The sequence below is a fragment of the Mus caroli genome, chromosome 9 (genome assembly GCF_900094665.2).
Source record: "Mus caroli chromosome 9, CAROLI_EIJ_v1.1, whole genome shotgun sequence".
Lineage (NCBI taxonomy): Eukaryota > Metazoa > Chordata > Mammalia > Rodentia > Muridae > Mus > Mus caroli.
In genome coordinates, this window is record NC_034578.1 from 64,148,946 (window position 1) to 64,170,680 (window position 21,735).

The 21,735-nt window shown below is 42.9% G+C and overlaps 1 protein-coding gene across 2 annotated transcripts; it reads right to left on the minus strand.

Moving 5' to 3' along the window:
- Positions 1 to 361: 361 nt before the first annotated feature.
- Lactb (lactamase beta) lies at positions 362 to 20,471 on the minus strand. Of its 2 annotated transcripts, XM_021172350.1 has the most exons (6): positions 20,067 to 20,471; positions 19,741 to 19,807; positions 16,073 to 16,263; positions 15,479 to 15,833; positions 12,677 to 12,842; positions 362 to 1,131 (listed from the first exon to the last, which is right to left on the minus strand). In XM_021172350.1, exons 1-6 carry the CDS (start codon positions 20,415 to 20,417, stop codon positions 600 to 602), a joined length of 1,662 nt encoding a protein of 553 aa, XP_021028009.1. In that variant the 5' UTR covers positions 20,418 to 20,471; the 3' UTR covers positions 362 to 599. The 2 variants fall into 2 exon arrangements, with proteins under 2 accessions (XP_021028009.1, XP_029337985.1); XM_029482125.1 differs by lacking the exon at positions 362 to 1,131 and having other exon boundaries at positions 12,698 to 12,838.
- Positions 20,472 to 21,735: the final 1,264 nt, after the last annotated feature.

The following is a 21,735-nucleotide window of genomic DNA, read 5'->3' on the forward strand; positions in this document are numbered from 1 at the left end:
AATTTCTGAGTTTGAGGCTGGCCTGGTCTATAGAGTGAGTTCCAGGACAGCCAGGGCAGGGCTATACAGAGAAAGAAACCCTGTCTTGAAAAAACCAGAATAAATAAATAAATAAAAATAAAAAACATATATATATATATATGTATATATATATATATATGAAGGTCAATATTTACAGCCTTCTGTTGCATGAGACATCCTCTATTACACATTTTAAAAGTACATATTTTAACCAAGTTTGGTGGCTCATGCCTATAATCCAGTGCAGGAAGATTTAAGTTCAAAGCCAGCCTATGCTACACAGCAAGACTGTAAAGAAAGTAAAAATAAAAACTTAGGAACTGAAAAGTGCCTTCTTTTCTCAGAAGATTTTATTTCAAGAGTAAACATTTTTTTATAAAGTAGAAACAACTGTTATTTCCCTGAGTGTAAAGAACGAATTGTCCAATAAAAAGGCAGTTACAAAATTAAGCAATTAGAGGTACATAATTCTCCACATTTAACTGTACTCTATTACAAATGTATCCTTAAAGGGTTTATGTATTTGGGGATGTCAACATTTCAAAGAATGGAAGGCTCATGGTGGACCTGTGCTGCCGTTAGGATTGGTCAGCTCTGTCTTTATCAAATTCCAGAGCGATCTTCAAAGCAGTGCTATTGAGCCCCACAGACTGCATGTTGCATATGATAGAGACGATTATTCCTCGTGGGGGAACCTTGTTATTTACGGCCTCTGAGTCCAGTTCTTCAGGAAGGACCAGCAGGACACTACTGGCACCCACAGCACCTCCAGTATGTGAGGCGTAGTGCCGCTGCTTCCTGCAGGATCCGTACGTTTGCTTCTTCTCTACTACACCCCACGCCATTGCATATTTCCCCTCTTTATCCCAGGACATCTCTGTGTTAGGGACTGGGGTCCACATCATCACCATCGTTTCTGGCTTGAGATATCCAGGCAAGAGATTTTCATTTGAGTTCTTAAACTGCCCAACTTGGTAGCCATACAGCATTGCGTTTCCAAATTTCAGGAGGTCACCCACTGTGGACAAAAATCCACCACCAGCCCATTTATAGGAGTTATCCACGTAAGGTGTGTTGACAAGACGTTTCTTTTTATTGTACACATAAAATCTAAAATGAAGTAAGAAAATAATCATTAAAAATGTAATAGTTTATTGTAATTGACTTTCCATGTGATAACGAATAGGAATGTATATAAATGAGGTGGGGTGTAGGGACCATACACTACTACAGACTATCCATAAACCTTCAGTATAATTCAAACCGTAGTGATAACTGGGTAGGTAATCTACGTAATGAACTAAAGCATAGAAAGAGTCTTTTCCTATTGGTATGGCTTTCCCATACTAAGCATATCTAACTCTCTTTTTACATATTTAACTTTTAATGTTTGCAACAATGCACTGATTATATTACATATCTGTACCATGCATGAGGTTAATATTTATATTAGGTAGATATTCTTAGTCCTTGGGCTTAGTGTTGAACTGGGTGCCACAAATAAACTTTGTAACAAAAAGTGTACACATAGAGCCGGGCGTGGTAGTGCACGCCTTTAGTCCCAGCACTCGGGAGGCAGAGGCAGGCGGATTTCTGAGTTCGAGGCCAGCCTGGTCTACAAAGTGAGTTCCAGGACAGCCAGGGCTATACAGAGAAACCCTGTCTCAAGAAAAAAAACCACAAAAAAAAAAAAAAGTGTACACATGAAGATCTGTAGAAATAAGGTTGATACTTGGACGACTAGATTTCTTGGACAAAAACAGCATATAAATGCCATGTCTGACAATGCAACATGGTACTTCCTGGGGATTGTGGGGAAAGCTCGGTTCAACAAAGTTCAGTTTGAATCCCAAGACTCACCTTTACTGCTGTGATCATTTTGGTAAACAAATATTTATATAGTTATTTCTCTATGTCAGGTCATTTTATTAAGCATTAATATACAAACTCATTTGTTCCAAAAGAATCATTGAAAGTCAGTACTATTATGAATGCTTACTTGTCTTGGGGATGGCAGAGCTGGATTTAAAACAAGACAGTCTACCATCGTATGCTGTCTCTCCACTTCAGAACCTTACATTGTGATCTGGGGGTTAATATTCCTTCCATACAGAGTCCAGGCTATGTATAGCAAACACTGCGTATTTCTGATGGGTGTGTAAGAAATAAATGCTAGCTGGAGTTTGCTTTCATAGGTACCAACTACCAATGGATCTCATACAGCCAGGCGTTGTTCTTATACCAGAAGAGTGTTACGGAGGGACAAAGCCCCGGCCTCTAGGGCCCTGTATTCTCTAGAGCAGATGCTGTGGCTGTTAGGTAAATGCAATGAAACTACAAATCATGGAACAAGAGATGAAGTCTTCATTATGGAGATCCTCTCTTTCATGATGCACACAGAAATGGTGCTCGTAGGTTTTGAGTCTGCTAACTGCTTCCCTCTACTGCTCTGTCTGGAAGTCCATTTCAGCTCCACTATTCATACGCAGTAGTCAGCCTGAATCTCACCCTGACGTCTGAAACTCAGAAACCAAGTCAGTGTCACCATCCCTGGCTTCCCAGCTCCCCAACACAGAGCATCTCCGCTCTCCTCTGTCCTCCTCCGACCTCCCCGCCCTCTCCTGAGCTCTCAGTCCTTAGAGTCTTCCTGATTTCAGCTGCTTTTTCTGCTTTAACTTTGGCATTACTTACTTCAGTCACTCTGGCTATGGTCCCACTAGAACACTGTCTCATTCTTTCAACCACACCAGTACACCAGTCTTAATCCCCTTCCCTTGCTTAACCAGGCAGAGCAGGAATCCATACAGCAAAGCTAGACCGCATATTCTGGCTACAGGATGGTAGTACTGACTGGTTGATTCAGTGCTGGGGTTGGACCCCAGGGCCTTGCACTCACTAGCTGGTGCTCCACCCCTGAGCCACATCCCTAGCCCTTAGTGGTGTTACTCCTTCCTCTCTTGCTCATTCCCTGGTACATCTGTAACAGGTAGCCTCAGTCTCCTCCACTTTTAACTTTCTCTCTGAGTTGGCTCCAGGAAGAATATCACCACACAATCTACTTTACTGAGAAAATCAAGGCCATCTAAAGTAAGCCCGAATCTATCTAAAAATGATATTTCCCTACCACCGCCATTATCATCATCCGTTTTTCTGTAGTTACTTAAGACATTCCTTCCAGTTTTTAAAAAGATGAATTCTACTGACAACATCTTTTTGTGTTTGGGAGTTTCTGCTATTTGTTTGTTTATGAGGCAAAGTCCTACTATGTGACTCAGGTTGGTCTCCAACTCATAATCCTCCTGCCTCAGCCCGCCAAGTGAGATTACAGGTGTGTACCCCTGGCTCTACACCTGCATCTGTGATTGCCTTGTTTTGTCCCTAAAATGTGACTCTACTGCAACACTTCACATTATTTTCTCTCCTGGAAATCCCCCAGTTAAGAGCATAGATTATGTTTCCCCTGACTTTCACCCATCCCAAACCCTCCAGTGTTTACCACAGCAAAGGGAATAAAATCCACACTTCCTTCCATGACCTGTAACACAGCCAGCAGTCTCCTACAGAGATAATACCACACGCCTCTATATACCGTGACGTATGAATTCTTCTGTATCCTGCCAGACCACCAGCTATCCCATTAATACTAGCTAAACAATGTGTTTACAACTAGCTGAGGCACAGCCCCTGGGAATTCCTATCACACTGAGACTTTTGTTTCAATAGTCTCGGGAGGGGCTCCTCATTTCTAAGAAGCCTCCAGAAGATGCCAATCCTGCTGGTTGTGCATCACCTTTTGAGAAACAGGTTATGGCCTGACCGGCAAGATGGACATAAGAAACCCAAACAATGTTGTACAAGCATGGCTGAGGCCACGCAGTGAAGCAAGCAGTTCAGTTTGGCTGAAGGAGGGGACCAGAGGGGAAGCAGCCAGAGGGCAGGGGGCAGATCATGGCGCTCTCTCTCTCTCTCTCTCTCTCTCTCTCTCTCACACACACACACACACACACACACACACACACACACACACACACGAGTTTCTTCCAAAGGGAAGAAAAATATTATGCTAGCTACAATCTCCAACAACCAGTCTCTTGTCTCTCTCTCTGCTGAACTACATGAGGAAGCTCACATCTGTTCTGCTCGCCTCTCCGTTTACTCCATAGCCCTTATTATGGACTATAGTCTCCATCAGCCTGCAACCATTAAAGGTGGGCATCTATTCTCCACCTTCCTCAACTGCTGTCTCCTCCCCATGCTCTTCTAACTCCTGCCTGCTTTGTCTGTTATCACTGCTGACCAGCACTCCCTGTCTCTCCTCCTGGGCCCTTCTGCTCTCTGAGCTCTCTCTTTCAGTTCACATCCCCAGGATCCTCTAAAGCCACGGCCACATCTGTTCCTAACTGCTCATCCTACTTCATCCAATTATGTGCTGGGTTTTTAGGGGATATAGTGGAATCTTGGAAGAAGAAATCAGAGTTAAAGAGAGATGGCTCAGTGCTTAGGAGTTACAGACAGTTGTGAGCCACTGTGTGGGTGATGGGAATCAAAGCCAGGTCCCCTGTAAGAGCAGCAAGAACTCTTAACTGCTGAGCCGTCTCTTCAGCCCCCAAACTGGATTTCTACTAACACTAATAATTCTCTAATGTGTTTCTAAAGAAAGGCTGAAATATGTTTACTGAAATTACCTGTGGGCCTTTCTCCCTCCCAAACTTATATCCTCTTTAAAAATTCATAACTTTAGAGGGACTATGAGAATACATAGTTTGAAATTTTTTTCCAATTTTTTTCTTTCATGATTCTACAATGTTAGCATTTCTTCTAGGTTCCACCCCCACAGTTACCTGGCAACAGCCAGGCATGCCTAACTCAGTATAAAATGGGCTGCTTGCCCCCTCCTCACTCTCTTAGTCCCTTACCCTCTCTGTCTCTTCTCTCCCTATTCCCTTTCCTCCTCTTTCTCCACGTGTTCACACCCATCTCTATTCTCTTCTCAACTCCCCTCCCTATGCCCTAAATAAACTCTATTTCATACTATATCTGTCATATGACTGGTACCTCAGGGGGAAGGGATGCCTCAGCATGGTCCTGCAGAGGCGCCCCTTCCACCTCACCATACCTCACTCCAGCAAACATATCCCTGGCTTCCTCTTCTTTTTATAAAACACAACATACTATATCCCCTAAAAGCCCAGCTCATAATTGGATGAAGTAGGATTAGCTGTTAGGAAAGAGGTGGCCACAAGCAGGGGGCATGGGAGAGGTGGCCCAGCAGTTAAGAGTGCTGCTGCTCTTGCAGAGGGCCTGGGTTTGATGCTCAGCACCCACATGGTAAGTCAACTGTTTGAGCCACAAGGTTGCAATTGTTTGTAACTCTAGTTTCAGGAGCTCTTCTGACCTCCATCAGCACCAGGCATGCACAGAGGACACATACATAGACATGGGCAAAACACCTATACACATAAAATAAAAATAATCCTAAGTCTGCAGAAGATTTTTTAGACAGTATTTTTCTATGTATTGCAGGCTGGCTTTGAACTCACTATATAGCAAAGGACAGCCTCAAACTAACAGCAATCATCCTGCCTTCACCTCCTGAGTATGGGGATCACAGGCATGCACGGCCACGCCCAGCAACAGAGGAGCTTAATAGGTGTCTTCTCATGTCTAATACTAACTTCATGAATGCTATGGGGTCAGCTGCTCTGCCTTACCTTTTGCCTCCCATCCCCGTAGCTCCCCTGTAACAGCTTCTTCCTCAACTCTGATCATTCTCATGGTGCCAGCTAATCAAGTAAAAATATCAATACATCTAAAGGGAGTTACATAATGGGAAAACATTAAAAAGAAGTACACTAGCCAGGCGGTGGTGGCGCACGCCTTTATTCCTAGCACTTGGGAGGCAGAGGCAGGTGGATTTCTGAGTTCGAGGCCAGCCTGGTCTACAGAGTGAGTTCCAGGATAGCCAGGGCTACACAGAGAAACCCTGTCTCAACAACAACAACAACAACAACAACAAGAAGTACATTTTCTGATTAAGGTATTTATCTAAGAGAAAACTTCAAGCTTGTAAACCTGAATTACTAATATTTTTTGTGAACAATCAGTTCTGTGTAATTCCTTCTAATAGTAAAGCATTTGAAAATACTTATAGAGATTGGACATTAGGAACTCACATTCATTCTTCCTTTAAGTGTAAGATTACAGAGAATTAGTCTTTAGTTTAGAAATCTAAACTTTATATAGGCAGATTCTAGACTCAAATCTCTCAATTTCTTTGGACAGAAAACAAATAGGCTCTTTATGAAAATAATTTTGTTCAGAAGAAAGGTAAGCAGAACTATTTTAAACTCTTAGGAACTTTCTTCTTTAAAAATGGAGCACACAACTCCTTGAGAGGGTTACTGGTCCTGTGTTGTAACTGGATAACTGATGGTATGATGCAGATGACGAACAGCCCACTCTTCTTAGAATTCTCCAACATTTTATCAAAGAGCAGCATTATACAACTGCAAAGTTAGAAATTCGAAATATTTCATTTTAAAATACCTCATATTTTCATTTTAATGATTTTCAAAGCACTTAGGTGTTCATTTTTTATTGGTATGAGAGGCTTAGGAACAAGCTAAATTTTAAAATGGATATTATAAGCATCTGGGGGTGTGGCTCCACGGCAAAGCTCTTCCTAGCATGGGTGAGACTCTGGGTTCCACCCCCGTACAAGAAAACACAACCTTGTGCAGCAGAGACTGCAACTTCAAAAAGCAACCCCACTTAACACTCCAAGTGAAGCATCGCATCTGCCTCAGTCTTTGCTAAAGGGTGACTGAGCTCTTAGGGATGGCTTTAGGAGCCAGCGCCAAGGCGAGAGGACAGACAAGACCCCTCCCCCCTGCCCCGTGACAGCCCTTTACCAAGCCAGCACCAGATGGGGAACCACTGGCAGAACTACCTGGACTTCCCCTGCTGTTAAGATATCAACAGCCAGAGAAGGGGTCCATGCCACATCCTGGCTCTCCCCTGCTTCTCCTCTCCTCTTCCCTACCATTATATCTGAGTAGTGAAGGGAAACTGAATCATGATGTGACTACTAATAAAAACGCACTGAAAAACTGAAAACAAAAATAGAACCAAGGGGCTGAAGAGATGGCTCAACAGTTAAGACTACTGACTGCTCTTCCAGAGGTCATGAGTTCAACTCCCAAAGACCACGTGGTGGCTCACAACCATCTGTAGTCTTCTGGTGTGTCTGAAGACAGCGACAGTGTATTTACGTACACAAATCTTTAAAAATAAATAAATAAACCCCCAACCCTACATTTAAATTGAGCCTGCTAGTCTGTCGGCTAAAGATATGAAAGAGCTTAAAACAAGAACAATGCTTAGTTCTTCTAAGACACCAGGAAACAAGCAGAAGGTTAAGCCATACCCATGATACCAAAATAGAACAGCCCAGAGACTCGTTTCATTTGTTTAGGAACATTCGGCTCAGGAATCCAGAGGGTTTTCCTTTGTTTCATCCAGTTCTGTTCTCTAACCCAGCCCCAAAATGAAAGTACCGTGCCAACAGAAAAACTAACAAGACCTAATAAACCAATGGATTGACTAAGGACTCTGCACCAACAACCGGCGATCCTTTCAGAGGTAAAACCATCCACTCTGCTCTTGTGGGTGTTGGCTTAGACTTATTTCATTTACTGTATAGGTGGAGTGCATTCTGCTCTACAGAATCAACATCGTGTATTACTCACACAGGATCTCTGTTCCTATTCAAGCATCAGGGAAGGCCTCAGTTTTAATCGAGACAGCTAAGTATGAATCTCACCTCTCCCTTCCTTACAGAAACCTCTGGCCTTGGGCTATAGTTCTGACTTAAACATTTAATATTTTGAAGTGAAAGATACTGAGGGAAATACTTTAAATAGGCGATGGGCCTCAGGGGTCACTAGTTTTTCAGTTTGATGGGGTCTTACTTCGTAGCCCAGGCTGGCCTACTATTTGTTCTACATCCGAGGCTGGCCTCTATCTCCTCATCCTCTGGCTTTAGCCTTACCAGGTGCAGCTGTGTATCATCACGTTCCACCTCATGGTGATATGTTAAGCACACACATCATACATGGAAAAATGCCAAAGGAGACACAGATTCATTCAACAATCCTAAAGAGCATTGACCAGGGTATTATAACAAATATTATAGCAAGTATGATTATGCCAACAGATCAGTATACTAACAAGCTGTAAGCATCTCGTTTTGTACAGAATAGTACAAAAAATTAATAGAAAGAAAATATGGTTACTACATTTTACTTAGTTTTTCTGGGTACATATTTTTGTGGGGTTATTGTTGTTGTTAGTTTCTTTGTTTTGGAAACAGGGTCTCACTATATAGCTCTGGCTGCCCTGAAACTCTATGTAGTCTAAGCAAGCCTCAATATCAGAGCTCCACCTGCCTCTGCCACCCTAGCGTTTGGATTAAAGGCGTAGCCACTACTCCTGGCCTGGATGCATATTTTTAAAAGATGACCTTTTCTCCCAGAACAGCCCTAAAAAGCCTAGTGTCTTTAATCTTAAAAAAAAAAAAAAATTACAAAGAAGGCTGGGTAAGGTATACTCCTTTAATCCTAACACTTGGGAGGCAGAGTGGAGTATCTCTGTGAGTTCAAGGCCAGCCTGGTCTACACATTGAGTTCTAAGACAGCGAGGGCTACATAGAGAGACTCTGTTTAAAACAAACAAACAACAGCAAAACCACCACCACCAACAAAACCCAAACTACACAAAAGGAATCAGCTGAGTGAGAGGCTCACATAGATACTCCATCAAATCAAGTTAAAAAAAAAAACAGTAGGAAAAAGTAGAGACAATACTTTTTTGTGCCCTATTTTATGTTTGTTTGAAACGAAGTCTCTGGTATGCAGGCTTGCTATGTAGTCACGGTATGCTGGGTTTGAAGGCTGTGCTGCCATATCTGGCTTTATGAAGAGCTGAGGCATAGATCCCCGGAGCTTCATGCACGCCAGGCAAGCACTCTAGTAACTGAGCCACATCCTATCCCTGTCTCATGGATCAGCGGACTTTTAACTAAAATGAACCAACTGCCACTTTTATATGGGATCACCAAAATCCAAGCAAATCTGGGCTGGAGAGACGGCTTGGCGGTTAAGAGTACACACTGCTCTTGCAGAGGATCAGAGGTCAGTCACTAGCACTCATGTCCCGAAGCTCACAACCTGCTGTGCCTCCAGCTTGAGGGATCTGCTGCTCTTGTGCCTCACTGGCATCTGACTCACATGAGCAACTGAATTCTCCAACATCATATACACACACGATTTCTATATAAATACATCTTTCTTAGAAATCCAAACAAGGACTGGAGGGATGGCTCAGCAGTTAGCACTGGCTGCTCTTGCAGAGGTCCTGAGTTCAATTCCCAGCAACCACACGGTGGCTCACAACCATCTGTAATAGGATCTGATGCCCTCTTCTGATGTGTCTGAAGACAGCACATTGTACTCACATACATGAAATAAATAAATACATCTTTTAAAAAAAGAAAGAAAGAAATCTAAACAAACAAACAAACAAAACCTTTTACCTCTGAACTGATAGGACCCTTCCAATAAGATGGAAATTCACTGTAGCTATGCAAAGGTTGAGGGATAGCATGAAACTAACTCAGCATCACACACAGTATTTTGATTTTTTTTTGCAGGTTATGAAATAGCAAATAATAGCTCATCTATTATCTGTACAATCATAGAGCCTTAATGTTCAGATTAGAAACAGGCTTGGGTTAGGGAGCTAGGTCAGTGGTTATAGGGCAGGGGATAGGCTAGCTGTGCAAGCATGAGACACTGAGTTAGAATCAGTATACATGTGAACACTGATTTACACACGTGCCTGCAACTCTAGTGTACACTGGGGCTGGAGACAGACAGATCCCAGGACCTTGCTAGCAGTCTAGCCAAGGCTCAGTAAGATATCCTATCTCAAGGGAGTAAGAAAGAAAGAGAAAGGAAAACACTTGACTCCCTGGCTACTACATCCACTCATGGGCTTACATGCACACGCATACATGCACACACGCATACACACACACACACAGTCTGCTGTTGGTGCTAGATAATTTTTCTTTAGATTCAACCGACAAGCACTGGCATTTACATTTGTCCTTTTTCTTGTTTTTCAGTAGAGTACGATGCTAGACCTATAGATAATACTCAGGAGATGTTATCTTAGACACTGAGAATCTCAAGTGCTCAAGAACCAAAGGCCTTTTTTAAAAACTAAAGTTCACTGCTTGCTGCTAACCTTATTTCTTTTGTCTTTTAGGCCACAGACTGATTCACATGTTTAGTCCTTTAAAATAAAATGTTAATTTAAAATGATAATTTAGCCAAAACAATGTTAGACTGCAGAAAACTACCGTGGAGATGGGAAAATAAAGCTTAAAAAACTCCAAATACCCCGTTTCATCTTCTTCCTCTGAAAGTACCAATGAAGGCCCCTCTAAGCATGCATTACTGGAGAGATGCAAGGAAAATGAATGGCTGACGTGGCCAATACACTGCCTTTCTATTACATCACATATTCATTAATAAAACAGAAACAAGAACTGGAAAACTGAGATTATTTGCTGGCCTCAAAATTCTCTGCCAAAATCCCCTTTATAAGTTTACTAGCAAAAATTATGATTAAAATTTTTAGATGGTCATATTTTACCAAGTATCTTTTACAAATTTCTAAAAACAGAACCCATAGGAAGGAGCATGTTTCCCATTCTAAGCACACAATGAACACACAAGCATGAATATATAAATATTCGCTATTAACATATAGAATATCATCTCTAAAACCCTGATTAAAAATAAGCACTGGGCACAGTGTTGTGAGCTTGTGATCCCAGCTCTCGGGAGGTTGAGGCAGGGGGATTTTGAGTTCATGGCCAGTCTGGACTACATAGTGAAAGTTGTCTCAAAAATTCAAAAATAAAAACATATACAAATTGGAGGCTAGAGAGATGGCTTAGCAGTTAGGAGCCCTTAGTGCTCTTTCAAAAGACCTGAGTTCAGTTCCCAGCACCCACCTAGGAGGCTCACAACTGCATGTAACTCCAGGGGATCTGACACTGTCTCCATTAGCGCGCACACACACACACACACACACTACACATAAATTCATGCACACACACACACATACTATATAACTAATAATCCTTAATACATATTTAATATATATACAACCTAACAACCATTTGCCCATATAATGGAAGATTATGACTCATTGATCAAAGTAACCTACAAATGCATACTAGTATGAATTAACATATAGATAATTATATGGGAGGAAAATAGCTTTCTTCTAATAGAATTCCAACCAACAAATGTAAAAAGCAGAGAGTGCCTGGAAAGGCAGCTCAGCAGTTAGAGCACTGGTTGCTCTTCCAAAGAACCTGGGTTCAGTTGCAAGTACCCATTTGCAGCTCACTGGATTCAGGGATCCAGTGCATTCTGGCATCCTAACCAACCGCACACTCATACACAACCCTACATACAGACACACATAAATATAAAAAAGAAAAAAGAAATCTTAAAAAAAGAAGAAAGAGAAACCTGGGACCACTTTAACAAAGCACTAAAATACTGTTACCAATAATTGGACACGGTTACAGCGTGCAACTTCTGAGACCCAGAACAAATCGATGAAACGTGCGCTACTGGACCAGACACTATGTGCATGTTCACATGTGATGTGTGAGTGTAATAAAGTCTATAGATTTGATTAAATCACTGCATAAATGTCCTCACTTTTAGAAGGTGCATATTTAAGTATTTATGAATAATGCATACCATCTGCAGCTTATTTCCAAGTGGTTCGGGAAACACCAACATACAGATAATATAAATATGGCATAACAGTTGGGGAATCTGGGTAACAGGTCTATGTGAATTCCTTACACTGCTGCAACTTCTTCTAAATATGAATTATTGCAAAATAAATGTTAAATGCTGAAAAATTAAGAGGTAAATAATAATATTAAAAGTAAGAGAAGATGTTTAAAATCCAAATTGTCTACGCACACGATAGGCAGGATTTTGGCTTAATTACTCAGGAGCTTGAAGCACGATTGATTCTTTATTGTTCTTGTGTCCCCTTCCCCTCTGTGATGGTCTCATTCTAGCCAGGCACTCACTGTGTAGCCTGGGTTGGTCTTGAATTCACAGTAATCCCTGTACTTCATCTTCCTGGTGCTGGGATTACCAGTATGGGATGCCACAAACATATTTCTTTTTCATTTACTCATAAAAAACAGACATATAGGGCTGGTGAGATGACTCAGCAATTAAGAGCACTGACTGGTCTTCTGAAGGTCCTGAATTCAAATCCCAGCAACCACATGGTGGGTCACAATCATCCCATCATGAGGTCTGACACCCTCTTCTGATGTGTCTGAAGACAGCAGCTACAGTGTACTTACACATAACAATAAATAAATCTTAAAAAACAAACAAACAAACAAACAAACAAACAAACATATAGAAAAGCTCCAAAACATGTGGCCAGCTGATGCTGGAACGGAAACAAGGACAATCTGACTTTTAAACAGACAGCACAGTGGTAAGGCGCACACAGCCGGACACAGCGGATATCTGTTTACCTTGCTCTGTTGTAAATCACTGGCTCGTTTTCCTCCTGGACAGTTGTCAGCATGTCCAAATCATGGAAAATTTTCTGCATATAGTCCAAATATTTATATCCTGAAGCTCTTTCTACTATGGCTGCCAGCAGAGTATAGCCAAACGTTGAATACAAAAACTGACTACCTTGAGACATCACAGCATGGGGAGAGGGGAGAAAACGCTCAATTATTATTCAAGCATATGCGAAATATATTTCCACTGAAAACAGTCAGACTTTTAGAGCTATAATATTTAACATCTAAACACAGGTTACCCTGGTTAGCTTTGTAACACCCATGCTTAGTCCAGCTCCCTAAATATCAGGCCAGCTCCAGGACACAAGAATAACAATGAGCAACACAGGGACTGCACACTCGTATGAATCCTTGTCTGAATCTGTTCTTTTATCTGAACATGAAATAAGCAGATATATACCACCTCAAAGCAAAACCCTTCAAATTGGCAATAAAAATAGAAGGGTAGAGAAAAGTACATTTGCCTTCTCCATCAATTGTCTTTTTGTGGGGGTGGGGGGTGGGGGATGGGGGTGTGGAAAGTGAACCCAGATAGGCTGTGGCAAGCATAGCAAAAGCTAAAACTTGGGAGTTCCTGGAAGGGAAGAGCAATGACATGTGCAGAGAGAGACACAGACTCTTTGGGTTTCTTTTTATGAATAAAAGAACACTTTTTCACAGTTTGGTGTATTGACAGGGCAGAGCAGAGTTGCTGGGTCACTGGGGTATCAGGCCTTATTTAGAGATCATTAGAGCTCAGAGCTACTCCTCAAAAAAGTACACCTAAAAGCATCTTCCTTCTGGCTACTGACTGCCCAGAAGTTGTGAATGCCAAGAGGAGGGTGGACTGAGTCACAGGCTGCCCTTGAATTCAGGTTTGCCCTTGATGAAAGCTTTAATAGCCATCTACAGAGCAACCCACAGCTAGCCCTTGATCAAGTGTCATGCTCTCCTCAATACATCCCACTGTTCAAGATATAACTAGTCACATGAGTTCTATCGATTGATCTATCTATCTATCTATCTATCTATCTATCTATCTATCTATCTAATCTATCTAATCTATCTATCTATCTATCTTGGTTTCTCTGTGTAGCCCTGACTGGGCTGGAACTCACTCTGTAGACCAGACTGGCCTTGACTCAATGATCTACCTGCTGCTACCTGAGTGCTAGGATCAGAGGTGTGTGCCATCACTACCCAGCTATGCTGCCAGCTATTAGTTATTTAAATAAAATGTATGTAGGCATAAAACTTTGTTCAAGTTTGTGTGTGTGTGTGTATATATATATATATATATATATATATATATATATCACTTAGGGGTTTGTATTCTTAAGATTTTATGATCTATATTAAAAATGGGTAGAAACTTTATTTTAAAATACAAAACCCATAATTGTATTTTCATTGGTCTTTTTAGTTATATCTATATAATAATGTTGATTCACAATCATGTCTTTTATTTATATATTTTTAAAAATTATATGTATGGGGGAAGGGAGTGCATATTGAGATCAGTTGACCTCCCAGGTCTGACAAGAGCATGAGAGTCTCAGGAGGAGCTGGGGTTCAGGATGGCTACGAGCCACCAGAAGTGGACGCTGGGAACTGAGGTCAGGTTCTCTCAGAACAGTGCGTGTAGATGGCTCTCAAAATGAAAATAGTACACCAATTTAAGACAAACTTAAGAAAAAGGTAACGCATAAAGATGAACAGAAAGCTAAAGCCAAGCATGATGCTGCTACACACCTGTAATACTAGAACTTGGAAGACTGAGATAGGAGGATCACTGTTGAGGCCAGCCTGGGCTACCCAGTGAGCAGCTGTCTCAAAGAAAAAGCAGTATTTTATAGCTTGGCATTTGGAGGAAGGTAAGTTGACTAACACTAGCTTCTTAAGGGACAAAGATACAAACAGGCTGCTGGGCCCTTGACACGCTAACCATGCAAATGCAACAGCAGCACCTTCGCCTCTCCACTTGCGCGCAAGTTCTGTTTGGAGAACTATTATGACAACACTCTCCACAGTTCCCATGAACAGCTCAGCGCTGAGAGTCTCTATGGTGGGGTAGCCCTCCGTGACACCAAAGCTAAGCAGCTATCTGCCTGGCTGTTAGGAGAGAGAGCTCAGTTGGAAAAGTGCTTGTAGAGCAAGCAGGAGGACCAGGGTTCAATCCCCAGAGCCCTCATAAAAAAGTCAGGGTGATGACACTGGTAATCTTTGCTCTAGGGAGCCAAGATGGCTCAACAGGTAAGGGTGCTTGCTGCCAACCTCTGACTTCAGTCCCTGGGACCCACATGGTGGAAGAACTGACTGTGGAAAGTTGACCCCTGACCTCTGCACACATCACAACAAATAAATAAAATGTAAAAAACCAAAAAACAAAACCAATGTGAACTCTTCCTGAGTAATGATGTCCAAGATTGTCTTCTGGCCTCCACAGGCACGTGCATATACATGTACATGTGTAATGTACACACATGCACAAATGTATGCACACACACACAGAAGCACATATGTACCACACATGCAAACACAGACACTCACACATGTATGCACGCACATGCGCACACACACACACACACACACACACACACACGAATGCACGCACATAGGCACACACAATGCAGGCACTACTATACTGGCCCATTGCAATCATTAACCTGATTGAAAGCCATCAGGATGGCAAGCAACATCTTGACCTTTTTGAAAACAGAAACTTCAACAATAACAACTTTGTTAGGAGGAGGAGTCAGGACTCACCAGGTTTAAAGAATAAAGGGTCATTTTTAAATAATCTTAGTGATTCAATTGAATTTTCAAACTTTTCTTTCAAATACAATTCGCCTTGTTCGAAGTCATTCTTTTTCTTGCCTGGCTTCGCACTGCGGCATCTGGCTTCGCTGTCCTGCTCGCCTTTGGCTTTCGGCGCGTCGCTCTTTTCATTGTTTTTGCCTCCCTTTTCTTTCAGTTCTTTCTCTTGGTCAGGAGGCGGCGGGGTCCCTTTCACCATCTTCAGGGCTTTATAAGCTTTCTCTTCTTTCACTTTCTTTATGTCCTTTTCATAATGACGAATTCCACTTAAATGGGAAATTAGTAATCTTGTTGTGACAGAAACCTAACAACCAAAAACAAAAACCACACAACTTCACTGACAGTGGTAAATTGTAGCAAACAAGCCAACAAGGGCCTTGGAAGGAAGGCTCACAGAAAAGTAGCCAACAGGTTATCATATAGATTGAACAGGAAATCTAAGGAATAAAAACAAGGCAAAGAATTCTATTGACTATCTAGAATAGGATTCTGGTGCACACAGTGTGACATACGAGTGGGAAAGCGGGCTGTGAGTGTCTCTACCTTTTCACCCTCGTATTCTTTCTCTGGGAACTCGGGAACATAGTGCTGCACAGGGAGGTCCAGATCCAGCTTCCCTGCCTCCCACAGTTTAGCCAGAGCCACCATGGTGAGGCTTTTGCTGATGCTTGCGATTCTCATGACTGTTTCTGGTTTACAGGGTACGCGGTTCTCCACATCTGCGTAGCCTAAACCTTCAAAGGAAATAAAAGCAGAAAGTCTGACACTGAAATTGTATCAATTAAAATACACTAGGTATTTCCTTTTAAGACACTGGACTAGCTGGGATAAGAGTCTTTGGGGGGGGGGGCGGGGGAGGTGGTTCCAGACAGGGTTTCTCTATGTAGCCCTGGCTGTCCTGGAACTCGCTCTGTAGACCAGGCTGGCCTCGAACTCAGAAATCTACCTGCTTCTGCCTCCCAAGTGCTGGGATTAAAGGCATGCACCACCACTGCCCAGCTAGGATGAAAGTCTTATCAATATTGACAATAGTAAGTGTGTTTATAGCTGAACTAGAGTTTACCTGGTTATTAATTCAATATTTTCAGACACTATTAGCTTAACAATATGATAAGGACACTTCTTTTTACATAGCCCAGGTTGGCCTTGAACTCAGTTTGGGATTACAAGTATTGTGATGGTTATTCTTGGTAGTTAACTTGACCACATCTGGAATTAAAATGCAAAATAGAAGGCATACTCATTAGGGATTTCTGCTTTTGGAAGTAAAGTGGGAAGACCTACTTTTTTTTTTTCGAGACAGGGTTTCTCATATGTATAGCCCTGGCTGTCCTGGAACTCACTCTGTAGACCAGGCTGGCCTCGAACTCAGAAATCTGCCTGCCTCTGCCTCCCGAGTGCTGGGACTAAAGGAGTGCGTCACCACGCCCGGCGGGAAGACCTACTTTTAATCCGGATCTTTGAGATAGGAAGACACACCTTTAATCCAGATCTTTAATTCAGATCTAATCTGGGCTATGCCTTCTGCAGGAAGCCTTTACACGGACATGGAAGGACGCTTCTGCTCTTTTCCTGCTTGCTCTCAGCTTGCTGGTAAGTCCATCCTTCACTCCCATTAGAGCCTATTTCCTGGGACTCCAACATTTAATGAAGACCAGCTGAGACATCTAGCTTTGATGACTGAACACATACTGGAATCTTAGACTTTTCATTCACAGCCTGCCATTGTTGGAGTAGCCAACCACAGCCTGGAAGCCATTCTTATAAATCCACTTTCTACATAAACAGAGAGAGATTCATTCCATAAGTTCTGAGAGAACCCTAATATAGACTTTGGTATCAAAATTGAGGTGACAGATATTGTAGCCAGATTCGTATAACCATGCTTGCTAGTCTACACTTTAAATAATTTACATTCCTTAAAGAAAAGATCACCATTCTTCATAATTCCTCATATTGTAGTTTTCTGTTTTTGAGCATCTTCACTGAATTCTTTAAAGCAGCCAGCAAATAAAATGAATACAAAAATATGTCGAGTTCCCTAACCACTTGCTCAATGCAGCTGCAACCAGAGGAAAAACAATATATTAATTTTTTAAAAGCATCTTCTAGAAAAAAAGTTTGGTTTTCATCTTCTGTACAGTATAAAAGTATGCATTTAGATGTAAGAAATATAAAAAGCTGAAGTATGAAAAGAATACATGATAAATGTAAAAATATTTGTATAAAACTTCTACTTAGAAAGCTGGCATTTATTAAATTCTTTTTTAAATTATTTTTATTCTCTTTTTCCTTCTTTCCCTCTTCCCAATCCCCCTAATGTGTGTGTGTGTGTGTGTGTGTGTGTGTGTATGTATTACATGCGCCTATAGATATCAGAGGACAACTTGCAAAAGTCGATTTTCTCCTTCCACCATATTGGTCCCTGGGATAAAGTTTGGCCTTTGTGGGCACCAAGTATGCACATGATACACAGGCATACATGCAGGCAAAACAATCATACATATAATGTGCATGCCCATAGAGGCTTAGAAGTGAGTGTCAGACCCTCTGGAACTTGAGCTACAGATAGTTGTGAACCACCATGTAGGAACCAAACCCAGACACACTGCAAGAGCAGCAAATGTTCTTACCCACTGAGCCATCTCTCCAGCCCTGCCCCTGTTAGGCTTTTTGGATCAGGATCTTCCATTATGTACCCCAGGTTGGTCTCAGCTCTTCAGTGCTAGGGTTATAGGCATGTGCTACCATGCCCAGCATATTAAATTTTTTCATAAACTATGTTGACTAAAATATACATATACTCAAGTGAAGTGTAATTTTCCCAGACCCTACCACTTTCAGCAATGTCTTCTGAAACTACTGCTTTCCTTAAATAATGCCTGAAATATCATTTACTAAAAACCTAGGTGATGAGCTAGGTGTGGTGGCTCAAGTCTCAAATCCCAGTACTGAGGAAGGCAAAGGCAGGCAGCTCTCTTATGAGTTTGAGGCCAGCCTGGTCTATAAAATAAGTTCCAGGACAGCCAGATCTGTTACACAGAGAAGCCCAGTCTTGAAAAACAAAACAAACAAACAAGCAAGCAAATAAATAAATAAATAAATAAATAAAACCCAAGCAATGAACTGGAGCAATTTATTCATAATGGAGAAGTTATGAATATAAGAAGAAGTCATAATCAAAGAAATAGTACTTTGATGCACTTACCATAAAAAGAATAGAAATGGTTCTCTCTGGCTGGAGAGATGGCTCAGCAGTTAAGAGCACTGGCTACTTGCTCTTCCAGAGGTCCTGAGTTCAATTCCCAGCAACCACATGGTGGCTCACAACCATCTGTAATGGGATCCGGCACCCTCTTCTGGTGTGTCTGAAGACAGCTACAGTGTACTCATATAAATGAAATAAATAAATCTTAAAAAAAAAAATGGCTCTCTCAAAGCTTCTAACTTTGGGGAGGGATGGATGCCAGGGTCTCTACATGCTCAGGCTGGCCTCACACACATTATGTGACCTTAAACTTCTGATCCTCCAGCTTCTACGTCCTGAGGAATGGGATCACGGGTCCATACCACGTTGATTTATGTGGTGCATGGGATTATATCCAGAACTTGTACCCAAAAGCAAGCACCATCTGAGCTACATCCCAAACCACTTCAAGCCTGTTGTTAAAACAAAACAGTTAACACTCTGTCTAGTAAATGTAATAATAAACTGTAAATCATTAAGGACCAGGGATATCATGTGTTCTTAATACTTGGTATAGTGCCTCTTACAGAAGTGGGGAATAAAAAAATTACAGAATGAAAGAATAAAAATATGTAGAAACTGACATTTTAGGTACTAATAAGGGTTATCTAATATGTGATAGTGGTAATTTAATGGATTGTTCTACATTCCATTTTCAGACCAATTCTTAAGAGTAAACTAGGAGAAGAAACAGCATTTTGAACACATCCATGTACTTGAGTCACACGATTTAATTATTTACTTTATTTTGCCCTCACACATGGAGGCTAAGCAAGTGAGCTTCCACTGAGCTATACTCCTAGCCCAGGTAGTTACATTTTAAACTTTCCAGTGATAAATAAAATAGCCTGATTATTCTAGGGATACATTGTCTCTACAAATGTGCTACTTTTTGCAACTCCAACCTGTAAAACATCAGTATTTTATTTCACTAGGAACAAAATGGGCTACTTGCTGAACTCACCTTCTGACCAGACTTCTTTTCCATCTACAGAAACTCCAACCACGATGCCTGGGGCACCAACCTCATCCTAAGAGAAAAGAAGAAAGACCCTGGTGGCTCAAAAATGGACTGACTCCGCCCACTCTGCGGCCCCGCCCACCAGGAGGGCAAGGATTCTGCTCCGATTGCCACGGCCGTCCGAGTGCACAGGACTCTAAAGGGGAAGGGGCGGGCCCCTCCGCGACCGGTGACCTCAGCTGCTACTTGAGCAGCCCTGAGAGCGTCAGCCCGCGGCCAGGCAGTCAGAAAAACGGAAGCCGCCGCCCTGACACCCACTGGGCCCGCACCTTGATCCGGTGTAGCAGATCGCGGCTGCTCTCGATGGCTCTGGAAAAGCCCCTGGCTGCGGGCGGCGCAGGCGTGTGCGGGCTCCCCGGGCTCAGGGCCTGCTCGTGCGATAACTCGGTAGTGCCGGACGCTTCGGGGTCCGCGGGGGATTGAATGGGGACGGCGCCCCGCAGCCCGACCACCAGCTTCGCGCCGAGCGCCAGCCCCAGCCCGAGCCCCAGGCCGCCGGCCCAACCAAGGCCCAGCACAGGCAAGCCGGGTCGCCTGTGCGCCCCGCGCCGCCCTCCGTCCCAGGCTGGGCCTGCGGTGGCCGCAGCCCGAGCTGTCACGCTTGACAGGAGCCGGTACATGTCGCCTCCGCAGAGCCGGCAGCCTCCTAGCTTGCTCGGGCTTGGCCTGCGGCGGGCGGGACGAGGGGGCGGGGCTGGGGCGGGGCTTTACAGTACCGCTCAGTCAAGGCCGGGTGGGTGAGCGACGAGCGCATCGAGCACCTGATCCTCGCCTCCTTTGTAGTCTTCTGGCTACTAATCCTCTTTGGTTCCGCCCTCCCCTTTTCTTGCTTTCTTTTCCCTTCCTCTTTTTCATATCTTTCTTCCTTCTTTTATCTTCTCCTTTTCCTCTCTCTTCTCTTCCTTTATCTCTAACCTCCCTCTCTTGTTTTCTTTTTCTCTCGCATCCCACATTCCTCCCTCTATCCTCTTATCTCTCTCCCTCTCTTTATTTCTGATTCTCTCCTCTTTCTCCTTCCCACTTTAGTTTCTCCCTGTCCCTCAAGCCTCTCTTTTCCTTTTCTCCGCCTCCTCTCTCTCCTTTTCCTTGCTTCTTCTCTCTCACAACACACATGATATCCTTAGACAAGTCTCCTGTCACAGCAACACCCTCTTGCCACCTTATGCCCATGTTAACAACACTCGCCCCTTTGTATGACTGAGATGCGCAGTGGTTAAAACACTTGCCATGCAAACACAAGGACTGGAATTCAAATCCCCAGTATCCGGGTGAAAATGCCAGGTTGGTATGGCGCCTACCTGTAACGGGCAAGGTCTGGGTTTGATTGAGAAACCCAGCCTCAATCCAAAGTTAGAAGCGCAATTATAGATGGTTTCCAACATAGTCTGGGACGTTCTCAGGCAAATGCTAATATGCATGCATATACACACACGAAAGTGGGAAAAAGAAAATCTGATGTGGATTTTTGTCATTCTTTTAGGAGAATTTTATGTTTTGACTCGCCTTCCTGTCCAGTGACAATCATGCTAGCAAACATTAATCATCTTAACTGCTCTGGAGATTGGTTGTGTTGTCTGACATCAGTTCCATGAGGAAACTGGAGTAAAGGGAGGCTAAGGAATTTGTCTAAATCTACAGAGTTGTCAGGTGGTGGCCCAGAAATGTACCTTCTCAGCCTTCCTCTCTTGTCAGAGGGTTTGAAGGGTTCTACGATCAGAGGCGTGGGCTTTGGGAAGCTGGCGGTGCATCAGCTTCCCAGTGGCGCGATGGATGCAGCTGCAGCTAGTACTATTACATGGCCAGGGTCCACTGGGCTGCTACAGCTGCCCTTCCACACCCAGTCCTGTTCTCTGAAGCAAACTCTAGCCAGGCTACTCTCAGTATTCTTCCTGAGTAGGCTCCAGCCTTGGCCCACAAACACTTGAGCAAACACACAGT

Excerpts from the sequence above, each read along its gene's own strand:
- Lactb (XM_021172350.1), bottom strand. The coding sequence starts at position 20,417 with ATGTACCGGCTCCTGTCAAGCGTGACAGCTCGGGCTGCGGCCACCGCA. Across the intron at positions 16,264-19,740 it reads AAAAGAAGTCTGGTCAGAAG|GTTTAGGCTACGCAGATGTG; the intron begins GTGAGTTCAGCA and ends TTTCCTTTGAAG. Across the intron at positions 1,132-12,676 it reads GTGATTTACAACAGAGCAAG|ATTTTATGTGTACAATAAAA; the intron begins GTAAACAGATAT and ends ACTTCATTTTAG.